The sequence below is a fragment of the Lonchura striata genome, chromosome 7 (assembly GCF_050655825.1).
Source record: "Lonchura striata isolate lonStrDom1 chromosome 7, ASM5065582v1, whole genome shotgun sequence".
In the NCBI taxonomy this organism is placed as follows: domain Eukaryota; kingdom Metazoa; phylum Chordata; class Aves; order Passeriformes; family Estrildidae; genus Lonchura; species Lonchura striata.
In genome coordinates this window covers 26,896,893-26,916,823 of record NC_140709.1, presented here as the reverse complement: position 1 = coordinate 26,916,823, position 19,931 = coordinate 26,896,893, and the positions used below count along the sequence as shown (strand labels likewise).

The window sequence follows — 19,931 nt, the reverse complement described above, 5'->3', positions numbered from 1 at the left end:
AATGGGAAGGATGGGTCAGTAACCCATTAGTGGCCAGCCCTACAGCCTGAGATGTCACCTTCTCTCTGCAGGAGAGACACTTGGGGTAGGGAGCTCTGTGCAGTCACAGGGCCTGCAAGCCAGTTGAGAGCCATTCCCTGGAGAACATTGGGAGAGCTCCTGTCCCACGTCTCAGCACACTCGCTGGCCGTCTCCCTGGCTCCCCGGCTTACCAATCCTACCCATAGTGACAAGGCTTTGCCCTGTGTTTGTTCATTTGTTCTGTTCCCTCATTTTGCTTCCCCTGAAAGAGGCAGTTGCAGCTCTGTTAACACTATTTTTGAAAGCTCTCATGCTGAGTGAGCTCAAATCCTTGCATTAATCTACTGCTGTGTTCATTTCACTGGACTGAAAAGCAGTGAGTTTAAATCCCCTCTAAACACCATCGGTGACACCAGAAGGCCAGTGTTTTGATCCAGCCCCATTAATGGTTACAAGTCTGAATCTAGACAGCAGGGGTCAAGGGCAGGAAAGGATTAGGAATCACAGCCCATGACATTAAGCTAGTGCTTTTGCCAAACTGGGAATACTGGAGCGCCCAATGTACCGAGTTAGTTTTTGTTTCCTTTTTCTGACATTTGGATTCCAAAGAGTGGAAAGCAGTGCATATCTATCAATAACATGATGAACTGAGAGTAAGCTTTACTCCTTGATTTATTGCACAGGCTGAATCATGAACTTGCCTGTGCCAGGTAATATCATCTCACAGTGCAGATGCAAGTTTCACATGAGGCTTTTTCAGATGCAGCAATGACTTTCAAAGAAATTCTAGTTTTTCACGTATCTGCAGGCTTTGGTATGCTGAATGAGATTTAGAAGCTTTCCAGAGTCAAGCTGTGCTCCCAGGTACGTGTTTTCAGTGTCTGTTGCGTTTCCAAAATTTCACCAGCAGATGGAGGCAACAAGCAGCAGGCCCTGAAACACAAACTTCCCATGACATTGGTGAAAATGCAGATGAAGTCTGCCTTCCGAGTGCTTTGTTTTTTGGTTTTTTTTTTTTTAATTTTTTTTTTATTTTTTTTTTTGTAATCTCACTTTTTATGTTGATGTTTCATTTAACACATGGGATGGTTGAAAACTGAATTCTAAAACGATAAAATTTTTATTGTCATAATAAACTGCATATGGCTTTGATCTCAAAGGGAAGAGCAGCACTATAACTAAGTGCAGTGTAAGCAGCCAGGGTGTAGGGAAACTTCCCGTCTGTATGGCAATGGGCACACAGCCTGCAGTTTCCAGCCTGCCACACAGACAGAGCTCTGCTCCTGTCCTGAAGCCACAGAGATTTCACTAATGAGAGAAATTTTTTCTGTGAGCCTGCAACCCCACTGCCTTCATCCAGCAGCACTTGGCATCCTCTTTCTCTCTCTTCATCAATTAGGAAAGTTTAACATTTGTCCTTTGGCTTGCTTGCCTCATTATCAGCTCATTAGCCACTTCCACCTGGGTTTTCAAATAAGAAGGTATTTCCTCATTAGCACACTCTACCTTGCATAAGGATAGAAAATAACAAACCTATGTGCTGCCTTTCAGATCTACTCATAGTGTTAAAAAAGCCAATCAGCACTACACAATCCCATCATTTTATGTCGCGATCATCATTGTGAGATAATTAAATCACTAGTTTATCTACTTTTTTGAATGATCTATCATAAAAATATTTTTTATGTCTTATCTTTATGGAGTAGCTGTTTACAGTGTTTTTCAATTTTAAATTGGTCTTAATCTTACAGTAGGGAAAATATTTACTGCTCTGTTTTTACCTTGCTCAACACAATGGGGCCTCAGCATTCTCTAAGGATTTGTCTATATGGGGTCAGTCAGGAGATTAATCTGAACTGGTTTAAAGTGCTTTAGTTAACTGCATTAATTCCTTGAGCACAGACACACTGTTTTCTTACCCATACTTTCCATTTATAATCAAAGCTCTGTATACTCAAAGTGGCAAATTTGGCAGTCCTCACTCAAGCTGAATTCTTCACTGAGAGATGTGTTTGGACAGGGACAGGAGTAGGTGGCTCACTGGCTCTTACATTACCCTTGCAGATAATTATTAATCTCCAGGTTACATAAAAGATAAATTTAAGTCAAGAGGCTCACTCAAGACAGCAAATTCTATAATTCAGGTATTCTTCCCAGTTCCCAGTAAGCAAGCTGATATTTTTATTTCTAATGTAAAGAAAATCCTATTTCCTTCTTCGGAATGTTAGTCCTGAAAACACACTGCAAAAACAAAGTGACATTTCCCTAAGATATCATTGAAACATTTTGCCCTGCTGTTGCCAACTGAACATACATTTTTAAAATTCTGTGTTAAACTCATTGAAGAATATTAATGTTAAAAGATTTCAGTACAGTACTTAAGTAATCTTGGCGTTTTTACTAATATTTAATGAAATTTATATATATTCATAAAATACTTTCATCTCACAAATCAAATTTTTCTGACAGAAAGTTACCACATCTGAAAGTTTTTGGCCAGCTCTGTGAAGAGACAAAAATTTATGCCTCATACAGAAAAATTTTTTGCCTTTCCAAACAATTTTTAAAATTGTTTTTCTTCTAGTCTATCTGGAAACTTTACATTGGTAATTTATTTCTACACTTTTATTACAGTCAAGTGGGCAAAAAAAAAAAGGAAAGTGATCCAAGAGGAGTGTTCTGCCAGTCTAGATGACTTATTTGGGAAGGAAGTATTCAAGACGCTAATATATATACCCTCTATATATTGGTGATATGCAGTGCTCTGGCACATAAACAGCCATGAATCCCATCCCAAGTTATACTCCCATTTACTGCTCTAGAAACTACCTTAGTATTTGGGTGTAGGAGAATAATTCAATTCTGAACAATTACTTACCCTGTGTAATGTTTTGAAACCTGCTTGCCTGGTTTAATGGTGCAAGATTGCTGCTGGAAAGGTCAAGGGCTGGAAGTTCAATCATTTACACTTTTTCAAGTCATCTGTACATCAAGTCAGACGCTGGGTCTGGCGCTCTGGAAATGGCTGTGCAGGCAAAAGCAGAGGGGACTCCCACTTGGACTGCAGCAGCAGCTCCTGTGCATTAATGAAGAGCCTGGTGCTTCCAGGCAGGCAGGAAGGGCAGATGCTCTTGAAAGGTGCAGCGTTAACCAGCTGAGCTCTGATTCTGCTGGCAACAGACCAGTGGTGCTTGCCTCCTGGTGGTCTCACTGCTGTGGGGAATGCTTGTCTAGGCTGAGCTGGAAGAGTGGTGGACACCACCCTTCCTGCTCTCCTTCCCATGACTAGAGTGCCACTGTTCATTCTCTGCTGTCAAAAACAGTGCTCAGGAAAATGTAGGTGGGTAGAAATTGCAGCCTTTCTGATGGCAAAAAAATCTCTATGTTTATCAGCTCCACCAGGAAATTTTCCAGGCTTAAGCCATTCATTTGTATCTAAGCCTGAGAAAATTCTTGCTTTACAATAAAGCATTTGAGGATTGTATTCCTCTATTAATGAAGAGCCACAATGTTTAGAAATATCTCCTTGAAAAATATCAAGAACACAGACTTCACAACACTGCAAACTCTGCTGAGTTCCATTCTGGTAGGGATCACAATAATCAGTGAGTTACAAAGCCTCCATAAGCATGGTTAACTGGACAAACAACAAACTTAGTGAGAGCTGTGGGCAAGAAGAAAGTGGGATCAAAGTGCTTTGTCTCCATCCCCAGTCTTACTTTTGCATCCATGTAGAAAAGCCCCATGTACCCATGGGGGCAATATGTGAAGCTCAGCAGCCCCTTGGAAAGACAAGACAATTGACTGGGGATTCAGGCTGGCAAACTTCTTTTTGCTTCCTTTGTGTGAAGGCTTTAGGGACTGATACTGCTTTTATTGATGTCAAAGCTAAGACTCACACTGTAACAGGAGGAGGTCCAAGGCCTGTACTCACAGATATACAAAAGGAAAGGGTTACAGAAGTGGAACAGCCTTATTAAGATCAATGCAGGTACTCAAGTCCTATAGGAATAATGTATATTTATAAATAATAAAATGATCGATTCTACAGGGCCCTTTGAAATTCTGAGCACATTTTTTGTAGGGGCTCAGAGTTTTGGCTTGATTTTCATTTAATCTTGTGATTGCATATTATACCTTCCAGAACTGGTTGCTTCCAGGAGACCTCAGAGACTCCGAGTCATCTGTGACAGGTAAGGTACCTATAACAGCGATGTCAAATCGCCTCTGGGTTTATTTGTTTCTTTATGCAGTCATTTAACTTGAAATGAGCTCCTTTGGCAAGCTCAGGAAGAGCAGGGTGGCTCTGTAGTAACAAGCAGATCTAACATCAGTTAAGCAGCTGATTTTGAGAGATCGCAGCAAAGGTAGGCACACAGTGGGTTTATTATTCTCAGAGGAGTAGTGATTATTCTGAGATAAGCAGTGATTCAATGACTTTGTGTGCAGCTTTTTGTGAGACACAGTTCGATTGAGAAGGTCATACTTTCCCAGGCTCTCTTGCCCAGACTGAGGACAGACTTCACACTGTCCTAGTTTTCATTTTTGAAAACAGATTGTAAGAATGTTGCTCAACAGCAGTAAGGAAGACATGCTAGGACAGCATTTTCATGAGACAAAGAAATAATCTTGTGATTAGCTAGGAGGGGAAAAATCACATTCTTAGTGGCCAAAGCTATGAGATGAAGGCCATGGTTACACACACAGCTTGACCAGACACACCAGCACTGCCAAATCACTCCCTAGTGTGCTAAAGGAAGGGAGTATTTTTTTCAGGCACACACACACACACACACACACACACACAGAGACACAGAATGTATCTATGTATCAGTGAAAGATATTTATAATCAGTCCAAAGTGCCCTAACCTAGCTGAGGGAGTCATTAAAATCCAATCCCCTTAAACTGATTTTGAGGCACACAGCAAGTTTTATAGATATGTAGGAAAAGACAAGACAGTATTTGTCCTCAGGATTGTGTACATGAAGATGTCAATAATCAAATATCCTTTGAGGACAAAACCACATTTTTGATTGCTGTTTATTATCTGTTCAGCTAATAAGGATCCAGCCCTGCTAGGGGGGAAGTGTGCTGCTCTTCAGGTGCAGTTCTAAATGGCTGAACAAACATGCTAAAGTTTTCAGCAAAGCACAGGTTACTGAAATGCACAGCTTGAGAAACACAGAAAGCTCAATATGTCCCAAACCCTTATAATGCAGGTCCTGGAACAGAACAAATCCTCTCTCAGCCTGAACAAAGAAATAAGTATATTCCTTGTGACTGTGCTATATTGTACTTCTGCTTTTTGGCCATAATCCTTTGACAGACCCCATTGCAGGCCAAGCCAAGGGCTGGCCTAGCACCTCTGTGGCAGAGCTCTGGGCTGCATGTGGGCCAGCTCCAGCTCTGCCTTAGAGTCCTGGTCATTTGGCTGCCATGGCCAAATAACTGCCTTAGAATGCTCAGCCTGGGAGAAGGAAAGAGCTGCTTCATACAGACCGCTCAGCTATGACTCTCCATGAGCAATTAAGAAATCAAAAGGGAGCTCTCCACAGAGCTTGGCCACCACCAGGAAGCCTGAGCCATGCTGGGAAGCATGGAACTGTGTTGTTGCTCAGAGTGGGAGCCTGCAGCAGCAGAGACCAGGGGGCTGAAGGTTTCCAGTAAGACCCTGTCACGGCAAGGGCAGCCTGTCATGCAGCTCTAGCAAGAGGCCTCAGACAGGATGCTTTGGCTTCTTGTCCCAGCCCTGCTCCCCAAGGAAACAAGGGCTTGAACTGTTTTTCTGGAGGTGAAAATTAGCAATTATCTACCACAGAGAGGCCAGATCCCTTCTACAAATTTGTTTCTCAGGATCTCTTTCTCTCCTTCTGTCTTGGTGTTTTTTCCTCTTCTTTTATATTTTACATTTTATCTCCTCCAAACAAAAATGTCAGCATGTCAAATGTCCTGTATAGGGAGGGGGACTGCAGGAGTGGGGGGATCCCAACCCCTGATATCACTTGGAGGGGGTGCACTGTTGGGGGCCAAGGGAGGAAGCACAACAGGCCATGCTCTGAAGCTGAAACGTGATCAGAACAAACAAACAAAGTAAAAGCTGTAAAACTAAATTACTATTTTATTTGTTTCCTTGTTGGTTTGTTTTCGCTCTTCCACTTCCTTGTCCCCATCTGTGTTCTCCTCTAGGGAGCAGCCACTTGGCATTGGTATTTGCTGGGCATGGAGCATATGTGTATGACATTTCTTTTAAGCACTCATCCTGAGCAACAGATTCTTCTCTGTGAATCCCCAACACGTTTTACAACCAGCTACATTACTGGTATTGGGGTAGGAGAAGAGAAAATGGTATTTTCATTTGTTTTATTAGGTTTGACCTCTAGTCTTCTCACTGGGCCAGTCACGTTATTTTCTACATTTGGATTGTCATTGTAAACTGGTACCACTAAACTCTGATATTACAGTTACAACATAGTCTCCTCAGCGTCATTTCCCCTTTCACTTACAACCTTCTTTTTAAAAGCCAGAAACTGGTTTTCAAAATTGGTCTGTAAACATGAGTTTGAGCTGAAATCCTGGATGCATATACCCCAACATAGTCAAACTCAGATGGAAAAGCAAATTTCCTGCAAAGCTATAAAGCTGGGGTGGGTTTATCCAGCTCCCCTGTGTCCCTCCACTACCTTTGCCTCAAGCTGAGAAGGGCTGGGTCATGTTCTGGTTCCAGCTTTCTGGCTCATCTTCATCTGCTGTGCTATTCTTTCTTCTGTTTTCCTAGGATGAGCAGGGTGCCAGCAGCAGAGAATTTGGCCTCCAGGATGCTCACAGCCTTCCCTCGAGGCCGAATCTCTGCACAAGATGCGCTTCTTCATAGCTTCTTCAGCCCTCTGCCTCCTCAGCTCTATCAGGTTCCTGCTGGTAAGTTAACTCGCAAGTTCATCTCACCAAGGAAGAGCTGCTGCCTGTGCTATTTACTGTGAGTTTCTTCTCTATTTTGAAAGTCTCTGCCATTCACCTGGATGTCTCTCTTTTCTGCCTGCACTCCCTCCCCACTCCTATAAGCTGCAAAGTTTACATCCCATGGCAAATTTGACAACTTGTTTTTCTATTTGACCACTGTGTTAATATTAGAAGGGGACCTTGACGGGGTGCTACCATGGCTGTCTGCAAAGCAGAGGTGTATATGCTTTGACAGGTCATCTCCCCCATTCTGTAACCCCCAAGGGCCTGGACATTTCCCCAGCTCACTCTGTGTGTTCAGTGTAATTCACCCACTGTCCCTACTGATGTCCTGAATTCCCATCTGCTCAGCATGGTGTGCTAACCCCAGTTCCCTTAGCCTGCTCCTCCCACTCCCTTCTGATGTTGAGACAGCTGTTCCTTGTACCCTGTCACACCAGTTCTCCCTCAGTTTTACCTGCTTTATTTTCTTCTTCCCTTGCTCCCTTCTCTTAAGCACACAGCTGCACACACAGTTGTGCCTCTCCTGGCCTGGGCTGACAAAAAATACAGGGTCTCTCAAGCTGCAGTTCTGCTCCTCACTAGGGAAAGCTTCCTCCTATTGGGCTGCAGGCCAAAGGGACCTTGCATTCCCTGTTGCCTCCTGGGCACCCTGTACACTAGTTAGTTTGGTGGTGTTTTTAAGATGGGGCAATTAAGGAAAAGCCTTCATGGACTGTGTTGTCAAGCTATTGGAAAACCAAATTTCTGCCTCCTGCGACACATCCCAAGTGGAGGAGCAGCGAGCTAGCACCTCTCCCAATCCCCCAACACTGCTGCCCTTCAGAAGGTGCTCTGTGTGTGTATGTGCTTGAGTGAGAGACATCTGCATTCCTTTTCTGTTCACCCAGCCACAGAGCACAAATCTACTTTGACACTTTTAGAAAAATGAAAAGATGGAATCTCACAGGAGCCTGCCTGTGCCGGGGGGGGAGGAGGGGAGCACGCACAGCAGGAGGGAAGTTGACTTTTCTTTATACATATAGGGTTTTTTCCATGCAGAGTTTAAATTATGCCTGATAAAAGGAGTTTCGTGGATGTTTCAGTTCTTTCAAACCCTCCTGGCTTCCTCCCAATTAAATGAGGTTTGTCAAAGCCACAGGGCTCTGCTGCTGCCAGAGAGGCGGACAAGCACTTCCCGCAGTGACATCTCCAATCCCCAAGGGAGAAGATGAAAGTGTCAGTGCTGAGAGAGAGAGAGAGAGAGAGGGAGAGGAAAAAAACAGGTACAGAGACAGACAGTGTGAGAGAAAGGGAGAGAGTGAGAAGAAATAGAAGGAATGAGAAAACAGACTGGCATAATGTGTCAATCTCTCCAATATGCTGCCATTGAGGGGACAGATTCCTTTCACCTGGATTTAGGCACCATCCCATATTTATTATCCTCCATATTGCAGCAAGAAGTATGTGGACAGGAAACTGCATGGCGTTATCATAGCAACCAATGTGTTGAGAAAAGAATCAAAGTGCACAGGGCTGAAACAAGTACAGTACGATCAGGCAAGACCATATTCATGAGTGACTCATTAAGCCTGTGAAATTTAGGCTATTCTGAATAATTCCCCATGTAGCCATTCCTTTTGCCATAATTGTTTATGACATTTGCTCTCTTGTGTCACTTTGGCATAACACTCTTTTGGAATTTAACTGTATAATTTTAAAATTCTTGTTGCTATGATAACAGTGCAGATTTTAAATATATTCTGTTCCCACTTTGTTCTGGAGGATGCTGGCTATTAGTTGCCATCCTCTGAAAGGGAAAGTTAAAGCAGAAGGGCAGAATGTGATCTGGAGATGAAAGGTCAAAGAAGCTGGGGCTAATCCCAAGGTGTGTGAGAGAGTAAGAAGGAAACAAAATTTGAAAAAAAAAATGTTCTCATAAGAAATTATTCTGTTTTTATGAAATAACTGTATCCATAACTGTCCTTTCTATAAGTTGTTATGACAAGCTGGAAGCTAGAGGATGTTTTTGAAAGGTCGGTTCCTAGGGAAAAATAATTGGAGAAATCACTGTTTCGAAGTTAAGTACCCCTCCAAACAGCATGTTTCAGATTCCTAGGAGGAATGTTAATGGTTAGAGGCTGGCTGCTGCCCCTGGGAAGGGGGAGAGGGAGCACAGGGCTCTTTACTTCCTTGAGAACAGTTCTTACAGGGTGGAACAGGTTGCTGTTGCTATGCTCATCTGAGTGCAAAGTGCTACAAAAAAGAGTAGGCCATGCTTGAAGGGAGGAAGAAGGTTCACTGTCCTCTGAGTGGGGCTGGCCCACAGATGGGCCTCTCCTACAGCTGCTCATTCCTGTGCCTGTAGCTCTAGGAGGGGATTCTTGAGGGCTGGGTTCAAACCTTGCTCATCCTCTTGGTGGCCTTAATTCTACATGTGCCACCAGCACTTCTGGATATAAAAAGAGAGAGAGGTGCAGGAGTTTCTTCAGCTTTCCCTCAGTGTGGCTAAGTAGCCTAGGGGGTGGTAGTGATGACCTTTTTTAAAACTGGAGCATTTGCTATGCTTTTTCTGGCCAGAGCCAATCCTGAGACAATTATCTTTGTGCAGTGCAGCCCTGCACTGCAGCAGCTCTGATAAAACTTCATTCTAACCCTTTGCCACCTGCTAAAGCAGAATGTTTTCTGTCCAATTAATCCCTCCTGGAAGAAAGATGAGATCCTTGAATCAAGAAAGCATGAGCTGTGCTCTCAACTCAGTGTCAGTCCTGAAGTGCAAAAGGGCCTTCTGAGGAGGTATCTCACTCTGTTGTCAGGCAGGTCAGACACAGTAACAATTGCAGCTTATTATTCTTACTTATAGCTTTGGTTTGTTTTTCCTCTCTTTTGCCCCCCAATGCTTTAGAGCAGCCTTGCAAGCAGGGAAGGTAAGCAGTGGGATTTGGGGTTATCAACAGTGCACTCCCAAGAAAATACTCTGCAAGAAGAGCTCTGGCCAAACCACTCAGGCACAGGGGCCAGGGAGACCAGATCCTTTCCCCACCAGACCAGTGTTCAGTCTCAGGAGAGACCTTTCTCTCAGTGTAGGAGACATTCAACCCTGGCCATACCCTCGGTACAGCAGTTAGTAAATTCCAGTACGTGCTCCATGAGGAGGATTGTGTGTTGCATGGATGGGATCCTGGCTTTGACTAGGGGTTACTTGCTCTTTTTGGGTACAGTTGGTCTCTAACTGTTATCTCCCCCAGCAACACAAAACCAGTGCACCAGATGATGAAGACACTGTACCATTTCTCCTGAAACAGCCCACTATTCATCCTTTCAGAGACAAGGAAGAGGAGGGAGGCTTGATGTTGACAGTCATTTTAATGTCTGCTGCATCTAAACTAAGACAAAGCAAGTAAGCAAGTGTGGGTGATAAGGAGGTTAAGTTTGCAAGCCATTGCCTACCAAAAATCCCAATACTGTTGGGATTAGCCAGCACTGGTATGTTATCACAGGGGACATAGAAAGAAGAGCTGGCTTTCATCATCTCTTGTTTGGGTTGGCTGGTTTCCCTAGGTTCTCCTACATAACTAAAAGTTTCATACAGTCACTTGATTTTTTTTACCACTCTGCTTTGTGATCTCTGTATACAGCAAACAGATATCCTTCACTGTAAGTCACATACAAACACCTAGAAAGTTCCTACCATATGTATGAATCTGGTTTATAATGTGTCTTAATACAAGAATAAACCAAAGCTGGTGATGAGCAGGAAATCAGATGCCCCTCCTAAGCCAGAAGCATTCTTATCTGTGAGGTGATAAAACAAATCTTCACTTAACTGAGGAAAACCACCCCCCACTTCACCTGGTGTGATCCCCACAGTAGTGGAAGATCTGCTTGCCTTCATACTGACAGGACGTGAATGTTTTGTATTGTCATTAAACCACTACCCTAGGAAAGAGCTGTTGCAACATCACAGCAGATGCTTGCCAAGTGCACAGGGCTCTGGACATGTTGCCCTGTTGAAGCTCTTCCCTGCATGCTGTCCTGGGGCAGGCATTGTGCTGGGCACTGTTTAGGAGTGCAGGGCAAGGGGGAAGATGGGAAAAGGAAAATTTCCTTTGCTCACTCCCCAGCTCCTGCTCTTGCAAAAGCAACTGGTGCAATGTTTGGCCCACATGACTTGTGGAAACAAAGTCCTACAGACATGGATCAAATGCTCTGAATCCCATTGATCTCAGGCCAGAGAATCTCTATAAAGGTCTTATTGTTCAGAGAGACAAACCATTCTTGGGGGGAGTGCTGTTAATACCATTCGTGGAGGCAGACACTATTGCATCAGAGGTTAGCAGATGTTTTTCAGTTTTGTCTAATTGCAAGTTATAGCTGAGGTTTATTTAACTTCCATTTTCCCTTTAACATTCTTAAATGCAAATCTGAAAATATTTAGTTGTCTTGTTTGCTGTGAAAAGACATCCAGACTGGAAGTCTCACATAGTCATTTCCCACCCTCAGGTGCACTTCTGACTTCACCCACTTATCAGCAGAAAAGAGTAAATGTGGAGGTAGTGATCAGATTTCTAAGGCACAAAAGTTAAAGCTAAGTTTGAGATTGTGACAGCAAGCAACCATGAGCATAGGAACTCAATTAGCCTGAAAGACAACTATCTCATTATCTTTCCTAAAATGATATAAATACATAAGAATATAAAAATTTAAAATAAACTCTCTATTGACTGTCTAGATGACTGAATTTCACTGCTCAATTTCTTTAAACACCCACTTTAGTATTTATTTATTCTAAGCGCGAAGCAGCTACGATAATTAGACTGTCAGATTTGGTAAGTTAATGAGGAGTCACTGGAGTGGAAGGTTTTGCATTTGTGAGGTTGCTGAAGGAGAGAAGCTCTGTGCCTTCGCTCTATCTCTTTTTTCTTTTTCTTTTTTTCCCCTCTGCTGGGTGGGAAGGAGAGAGCTTGGCAGTGTGCAGATCCATTTGAATCCTTTTGATTAGCGGGTTGTCTTCCTACCACTGTTCTACCAAATAGTATTTTGCTGGTTGCTCCAAGAAAAAGAAAAAGAATAAAGAAAAGAAACTGCAGATGAGATTTCTAGAGAAGAGTGTCTAGATTAAAGAAATAATTTTCCAAAAACAATCAGAAGGAATGCAGCTGTGAGAAATAGGATCTTGAATTAGTTTATATTTCAGCTAATGTCACAGGAGAGCATTAAGAAAGTAGCACCATGAAGGAAAAGGACCCTTTTGCAGCTTTCTCTTCAACCTGATTTTTCCACAGGGCAATCAGTGCTCACAGTTCCAGGGGTGAGACTGCAACCTGAAATCTGTGACCTGTTTGCATCTTACCGAAAAGGCCGTGTCTCAGGAGGTTCGAGCAAGTTTTGGTAGAAATCATGGATGATTGACTAACTCTTGGGTAAGCATGTAGTTGCCATTGTCAAAGCTGTTGCCATCACCCTTAGGACATATAGTTCTTCATGTATTGAAGATGGGAAAATAGACTTGATACTCAGGGCTGGATGATCACATTCCAGGGTGAGAACAAAGTGGGAAATTTCACATTCAGAGAGAAGAGACCAGCAAGCCAATGGCCCCCAGTGAACAATGTTCAGTGGTACCATGGGAGGTTTGGATTTGTTTGTCATACTGCCAAATCTCAGACCAATGCCCTTTCCTCCAATGCCTCCCCAGTAAAAGTATTGCTTCATTTCCCCATTGCTTAAACTGACCAAATTGCTTCGTTTGCCTTTGTCCTTGCCTACTGAGTTCACATTTCATAGCTTACTTGTTTTGATTTCACACAATTTGGAACCTGAGCAGAGCTAGGCAAAATCTCCTTATCTTGTAATATCTTTGGTTTTAATTAATCACTATTTTAATCCCAGGTTTCAAAATTATGCTTCAGCATCAATGTTTTTCATCTTTTTGTTATAGAAGAGCAAAAGCTTGCTTAGAATCACTGTTATTAAAAGAAATTACCAGAAAATATACTTTTTTTATATCCTGTCTCTTTGTTTACTTTGTGCATTTGTTAGCAGCATGTGTCCTGTCAGTGTCACTGCTGGGTCTGTACTTGCAGGGCAGACCTGGAAAATTATTTTCAGGCCAAATTAGTGTGACTGTCTTATTGTCTGTCAAGCAAAGAGACAACCTTAGCATAGCAGGACACACCTCAGCTACCCATCTGTTCTTCCAAATGCATGTAGATGGCCTGTATCTGCTATAGGATCAGATCCCAGCACTCAGTGCTTGGTCTCACAGCCTCTCTACCCTTTCTGCCCTCATCATGTAGACAATAGCAGGCAGAGAGGCCAGCCTGGAATCCTTTTAAGAAAAACCTGACATTGCCAGCGCTGTGACCAGATTTGGTTTTGGAGCAGCTTGAATGCCTTCCCTGCTCACCTGCTCAGCTGAGTGCAGACAGGATGGCTTTTCCCTCTCTGTGATCAGAGAGAAACTAATCCTGCCAGAAAAGCTGGCTGTCAGTTCCACTAAGGCTTCTGGGACAACTCACTTGAGTAGGGCACTCATGCATCAATGTTCAATGAACTTGGATTGGGCCCATTTAAAATTATTTAGAGAGCATTTCACAAATATATAATTTAAAATTGTAACTAGTGGGAGAAACTCGTCACATTTTTTGTTATATATTAACCAGTCCTCAAAATTATTGTGTCCCTTTTTTTAGCTGCTTACAAAGCATGCTAAACAAGCTTAAATGTCAACTCAAGTTTTCTTCTGCAGTTCATTGCAGGAAAACATTCTATATGTGATGGTGTTCATATTATTAATTCTCTTTTTTAAAAAGTCATCTGGATTCAAACATGCAAGCAAGGTTATAAATGAAACAGTAATTTTTTTTTTTTGTCATCTTAATAGGGTACGAGTTTCAGGCAGGGGCTTCTGCATGCTTTTTCAATTCTAATGAGAGGCAGATAGGCATCTAAAGCACAACAGTCTTACACTGGCACATGAGAGAATGGAATTTCCTGGGAACATAATGAAACTGGCCAGCATTCCTTCCTTCGCCAACCTGGGTTAAGTTACAAAAATAGACAAAACCAAAAAAGTAAACATACCAGGCTCCATCTTGAATCCATGGGCCCTGAGCAACACAGCAAGGGACAAAACATCATCACAGACTCCTCCTTGTCCTTCTGGTTTCAGGTAAAGATGAGATACTGTCAGTTGTCTATCCCAGGGTGATATATACTCCATGCCAACACTCCACCCATTTTCTGCCCTATTCCACCCACCACTTTCCCTCTACCTGCTGAGGAGGAACATATGGGTCATTGGAATCTGCTACTGTTCTCATTCTGCCTCTCAAAATAAATATTCAGATATCTAATGCGGCACCTCCTACATGTATGTGATACTGTACCAGCTAAGTGTAGCTGAAGCTACAGGAAGAGAAGAGCCTGTTTTAAACCAGCTTTTAACAAGCAGAATAACTGAAGGCACTAGCCCTGCAGAATATTTGTAATTGTAATTTCTTTTTCTTTTTTATTCAGGACTTAGGCCATGGATTTTTCCCCTAATATAATTCCTCTGCAATAGGGACAGATTGTACCCTCCCTTACACGAAGGACCATTGAAATAATTCCTTATATTGACAAAATGAAGAAAAGTCTTTGAGATTATAAAAGAAGGACACAGTTTGAGGGGTGGGGTATTTTTCAAAAGTCACCTTTCAGTAGAAGGGAATGAAATTGTGCAGATGTCCTGCCTTTTGTTTTTCAGAAAGCAATGTCAGAAGGATTGACTTGGCAATGAAGAGGTAACAGCACAGTCTGGACACTGAACTTGCAGAATATACTCAGCCATGTGTCACTTAATAGAGAGCTCCCTGGACCAGAAGATCGATGTACAAACAGGACAGATGGGGACTGACAATTGAAAGAATGTAGAGGCTCATCCAAGGTTTACAGAGACCTGTCATTCCTGGGGTATGCCTACAATCTCCTTCAACAAAGGAGCTCCTGAGGGAAGGAGGGGATTAGTCAAAAGTTGAGTGAAGTCTCCAGGGAAGATGGTTTCTTGGATAGAGTTGTCAACAAAAGGAATTGTTTAAGACTATTTGTGATAATTTCCTAGAGGGAGCTTCTGCCATTACTAACAGGATTACCAGCATACTGGTTCCACACCAGCAGAGCATTAGACATGTGCATTACAGACTGGTTGCTTAGAGCTGAATTCAGGGGTCTTATACACCATCCCAAATGTGTGCAGGTGTTGATGAGCAGAGGGGAGATGGCAGAGAATTAAGATGCAGCCAAATGCAGTCCATTTTTGGTCCAGCTGTTGCAGAGAGTCCTGCCTCATTAATGAGTTTCCACAGTGTTTTAATCTCCTTGATCTCAAGGCTCTGACAGACCATAAGAAGGAAAGCTAATCTGAGGTGAGTGCTGATGGGGATACATAGGGAAATCAGAAACCTCTTTCCCAACTGCAGTTACTATGAAATTTCTCATGGAATTCTTCCTGGAAGAATTGGGAAAGCAAGTAATTTACTGTGTTTAAGTAGTAGTCTGCTTGGTTGCAGTTATCTCGGATACTTTTTCTTAGCTCTGGGACATAGAAACCAGTAGCCTTGGTGTAACCTCACAGCACATCTGGGAAGAAGACAAAGATAAATCACTGAAGTGCAGACACACAAACCTTGAATATTTTTATTCATCTTAGTAGTGTCACTGGCATGGCTGGGAGAACTTCTCTGAGCAAGAATTATACAAAGTGTTGAGGCATTGGAACCAAACCAGTCAAGGAGCTATGGGTGGCAGCCATAGAAACAGCTGAAAGGTGAGCTTTTAGTTAAGACAGCTGCATCTCCATCCCAACTCTAGTCCATCATTCACCAAACACACACTGTAGATCTGGGCAGGAAGCAGCATAACAATTTATGTTCCCCTTGCCCTTGCTACAGACATAATTTCAGGAATTTATAGATTAGCTACATTAAGGGGGACATAGGCTATCTGCAGGCACTGCTCAGTTCAGAGGACAAGATTTTCCTTAGGTTATGTTCCTTAAAATTCTCTGCCTTGATGAAAAGGCAAACTGTGTCCCAAAAGTCTTTCTACTTCTAGATTGCATCGACTTGGATCTCCCAAATATCAGCCACTCTCAATGACCTGACCTCCCTGTGCAATACTGAACAGAGCAGCTGTACATGATGCCTAAGTTGGGATAGGGGTTGTGTTGCATTCCCTTTGCATTCTTGGAGCTGTTTGGACTAAGAGCAGTGAAGAAGCAGGATCTCCAGGGCCTGCAGTGGGATGGTTGTGGCTGAATGTCTACTCCTAATTAAGAGCAACTGAATGTTCAAGATATGCTACATGGAAGGATTTGTTATACATGGGCAGTGAAGGATCTAATGATGAAAACTGAGTCGCTTTTCCATATGGTCTATCCAGAGCATCAATTGTAAATTTCTTCTTCCTTCTGCCCTAGAGCAGTAGGACAGAATGGCTTTGCTGTTTTACATAGCTTCCACCCCCATAATGGCCATGTCATTGCTAAATTTAGCCATATGCTAAATTGCCAAAGAGTCAAATGATACCTTATAATTCTGTATCTAGAGGGACAGAAAGCCAGGATGACCCTGAATATGCTGCAATCCAGCAGTCTTCTGTTCATTAACTCAACATTGTAGGCCCAATGCCTAAAACATGCCACATCAGGAAGAAACTGACTCCTAATCACTCCTCTCCTCAACTAATAGGAATACTATTTACATCAGGAGTACTATCGCAGTAGATTTTCCATGCCCTGGCATGCACATTGTCAGGGGCAACAGCCTTTGGGGAAAATGGATGTAGTGTTGGAATGAGTCAGAAAGAGTAGGTAACAAGAAACATGTCTGAATTCATGTACCAAGTTAGTGCCACCCAAAGAAGCAGTTCTGCTTTCCCCACTTCCCTCCCTGCTTCAAGCTTTACAGTAATTCTCTTTTTCTCTCTAGCACCTTTGTAAGCCCTTGAAGAACTGATTTAATTCACTAAACAGATGGAAGACTATGAACTCTTTTGCTGAGTTAGTTTTTCCTTGTTTTAGTGAGCTGAATCAGATTATGCAGGGAGAAAAGTACCAGACTTCATTCATAGATGACTAGGGAGTAGGAAAGGAGGAAAGCAAAAAGCCATGAAGTTCATATTCTCTTATCTCCACCCTGCTCACATCTAGTTCCTATGGTATGATCATCCTCTGTCACATTTGAATGTCTGATGTTGTTTTGAGATAATACCTGAATGGGTTCTGGCAAGTAAGTGCTCAGTACTGCTGTCATTTATGTGGGCCCATCTCAAATCCAAATGTTTGCTGTTGAACACCTCAACACCTCAGAAAAGGTCCCAGACGTTAGCAAAGAGGTGCAGGACTGACCTTTCCTTTTTTTTTTTTTTTTTTTTTTAATTTTTCCCAGAAAATACTTTCTTTTGGCAGGGGCAGGATGCTTTGGTAAAGCAGGTGAGAGTTTATAAAGTGCATCTAAATGGAGATCATTGTGCTTAAGGGTCATCAAACTGTTTATTCTCACTACCTAATAAAAAACTAAAACCAAATCTGAGGTTTTTGAGAAATCCTTTAACATCCTCCTTTATGTTAAGAGAATTTAACATCAGATTTAAATATTTGCTTTAAAAACATCTCGAAGTAAATAACTTCTCTCCCAGACCAGGATTCTGTTTTGTTTCAGCCTGGAGCAAGTTTGTTGGTGCAATTATATATGCCTAAGAAAATATCCAAGGGCTTTAAAACTAGCAAACCCCTGTCTGTAACGGTGCAAGTGGGCAATGCTCTTTAAAGTGTGTGTGGGGGGAGGGAAACGCCAGGAAAATCCCCTTCACAAGCCAGAAGTGCATTTGGGGAGCCCAGATGAAAGCTGTGGTGCGGGTCATGTGACAGGTGTCACTTCAGTAATGATATTGGGGCAGAGATAAAAGTCCTCGCCGGCTGGTCATGTGACATCGCTTCATTACTGCCACAGCAGGTGGTCGGAGAGACTCAATGCCTTTATTTTTTATTATTATTTAATTTTTTTTATTCTGTGATAATGAGAAAATGTTTAAACTTCCATCCCTGTGTTTAAACACTTCTTCATGCTGACAGCAGCAGGAGATCCCTTGATCAGCTGTCAGATGGGAAAGTGCAATTTTTCTGGAAAGTAAACAGCGTGTTTGCCAGTTGGAAATAATTTTCTGTTTGTTGGGACTGCTAGTCGTGGTGTGATGGAGCCATGTCACAGCATCTGACAACTCGGGAGTGGGGAATAGAAAACAGGCTGAGAAATGGGGTTTAGACTCTCTGCCTCTGATAACAGCAACTTGAGATTTTTGACACTTCGTTATTGTTATTGTTATTGTGTGGAAAAAAACAGAACTTACGGGTTCCTATGAAACTTTTAAAGCAGCAGCATGGTGCCAATGTGATGTGTGGGACATCCTAAAAGAAGCTCCTGCATTTTAATAGAAACTTTCCTAGGAGAAAAGCAAAAAGGACACAAAGGAGATGAGTAGGTGTGGAGATGCGTGGGAGTGAAGGTGGTCAGATCTCATTCCTGGTTTACAAGAAGAAACAAAAAAGTCTTATTAGAAAACTTTACATGGTTCTGATGTCAAGTAGGCTTGGGTAACCCACTGGGAATTCCAGGTAAGAAAAGGAAGGCAAATGTGGTCACAGGGTCATGCAAAATAGCTCAACCCCACCCTGAGCCTAGCTGAAATCAGAGGTGTTATGGTCTCCTCCGGAAGTACCCTGGAACCCAGCTAAGCTAACTTTAAATGCTAATCACATTTTTTAAATTTTTCCTGTTAGGCAAATATCTTCTCAAAGTCAATTCCTGTTGAGAAAAAGGAGATACAGATATTATACACATAATTCTAATTAAAATTAGGGTTTTCATGTGCTTATGCAGAGTCACACACAACATTTTTCCTAGTCAGACACAGACAACCACTTATGTGCAGAATCAACAAATCAACCTTGATTTCAACACCGGGAAAGTTAATTACTCAGAGCACGGCTCGAATCACTAAAAAATATTCGCAGCAATTACGTTACATGAAATCCTTGGTAGCCTCCCAACAAATGCTTTCATCTGCTGGCTGCACTGCAGGATTCTGCCTTTTCCTAGAGATCCCAAATAAAAGCTTCCTGCCTGTTCCACCGGCCGGTAGCTCACCGGCACCCCAAACGTCCTGGGGCCGGTGCGTTGGCACCAGTGCCCGGCTGCAGCTCTGCTGGGCCCGTGGGGCTGGGGGCGGCTGTCCGGCTGCAATCAGGGGCTGGGCCTCACCAGCAGCAAAAACCATCCCAAGCGAAAAGATCAGATCAGAATCTGGCCCGTTGTTAGCAGTCATTAAAAAACATTGCACTTTTAATAGGAGCTTATTCAATTAGCAGACTAACAGGCTCCATCAGATAAGCTGGGGATTTCCCCGGGAATCTGAGTCACTTATGCTGAAGCTGCTCTGCACTGTATGGTTAACCCTCTCCATGCAGAACCAGCATGAAGAGGCCAAATCCCAGGAAAGGGCTCAATTTTGGGTTTTTAAAGGAGAAGGAGCCCTCCACTGCGCCTTGAAGCCCCCGGAGGTGCCAGTGCCGAGTGAGTCACACACGCTGGAAGGACCCGGGAGGATCATGGCACCAAACTCACTGCTGCAGACAGGAGACTCCACTCGCCTGTTCTCCGATAAACACGCTGACATTTGGCAGCCTGACAGCTTCACAGTCCCATAAGAGGCTTCCTAATTAGAGCCTGGGTGAGAAATAATCCACAACTCGAAGTTTGTCTCTAGCTTCCTTGCTGTACTTTTTTTCTCCTCCCTTTTTTGTGCCTTTTTTCCCTTTTCAGTGTTTTCTCTCACACATTCTCAATACATCCCCTCCCCGCAGGCGGAAGCTGTTTGAAACACCAAGCAGGATGAAGGGTCACTTTTGCCTGTCCTCTCAGCTCAGAACAG

General features: G+C 42.9%; 1 protein-coding gene across 1 annotated transcript in view; it reads left to right on the top strand.

Annotated features, from left to right (window-relative positions):
* Positions 1-17,060, top strand: part of CDK15 (cyclin dependent kinase 15) — a 41,055-nt gene extending 23,995 nt beyond the window's left edge. The window contains exons 12-15 of the mRNA XM_085584724.1: positions 6,478-6,667; positions 6,799-6,938; positions 12,245-12,382; positions 14,710-17,060. Of these exons, the coding sequence (XP_085440850.1) occupies positions 6,478-6,667; positions 6,799-6,938; positions 12,245-12,354 (440 nt within the window). The 3' untranslated portion in view covers positions 12,355-12,382; positions 14,710-17,060. The remainder of the gene's footprint in view (positions 1-6,477; positions 6,668-6,798; positions 6,939-12,244; positions 12,383-14,709) is intronic.
* The last annotated feature ends 2,871 nt before the right edge of the window (positions 17,061-19,931 follow it).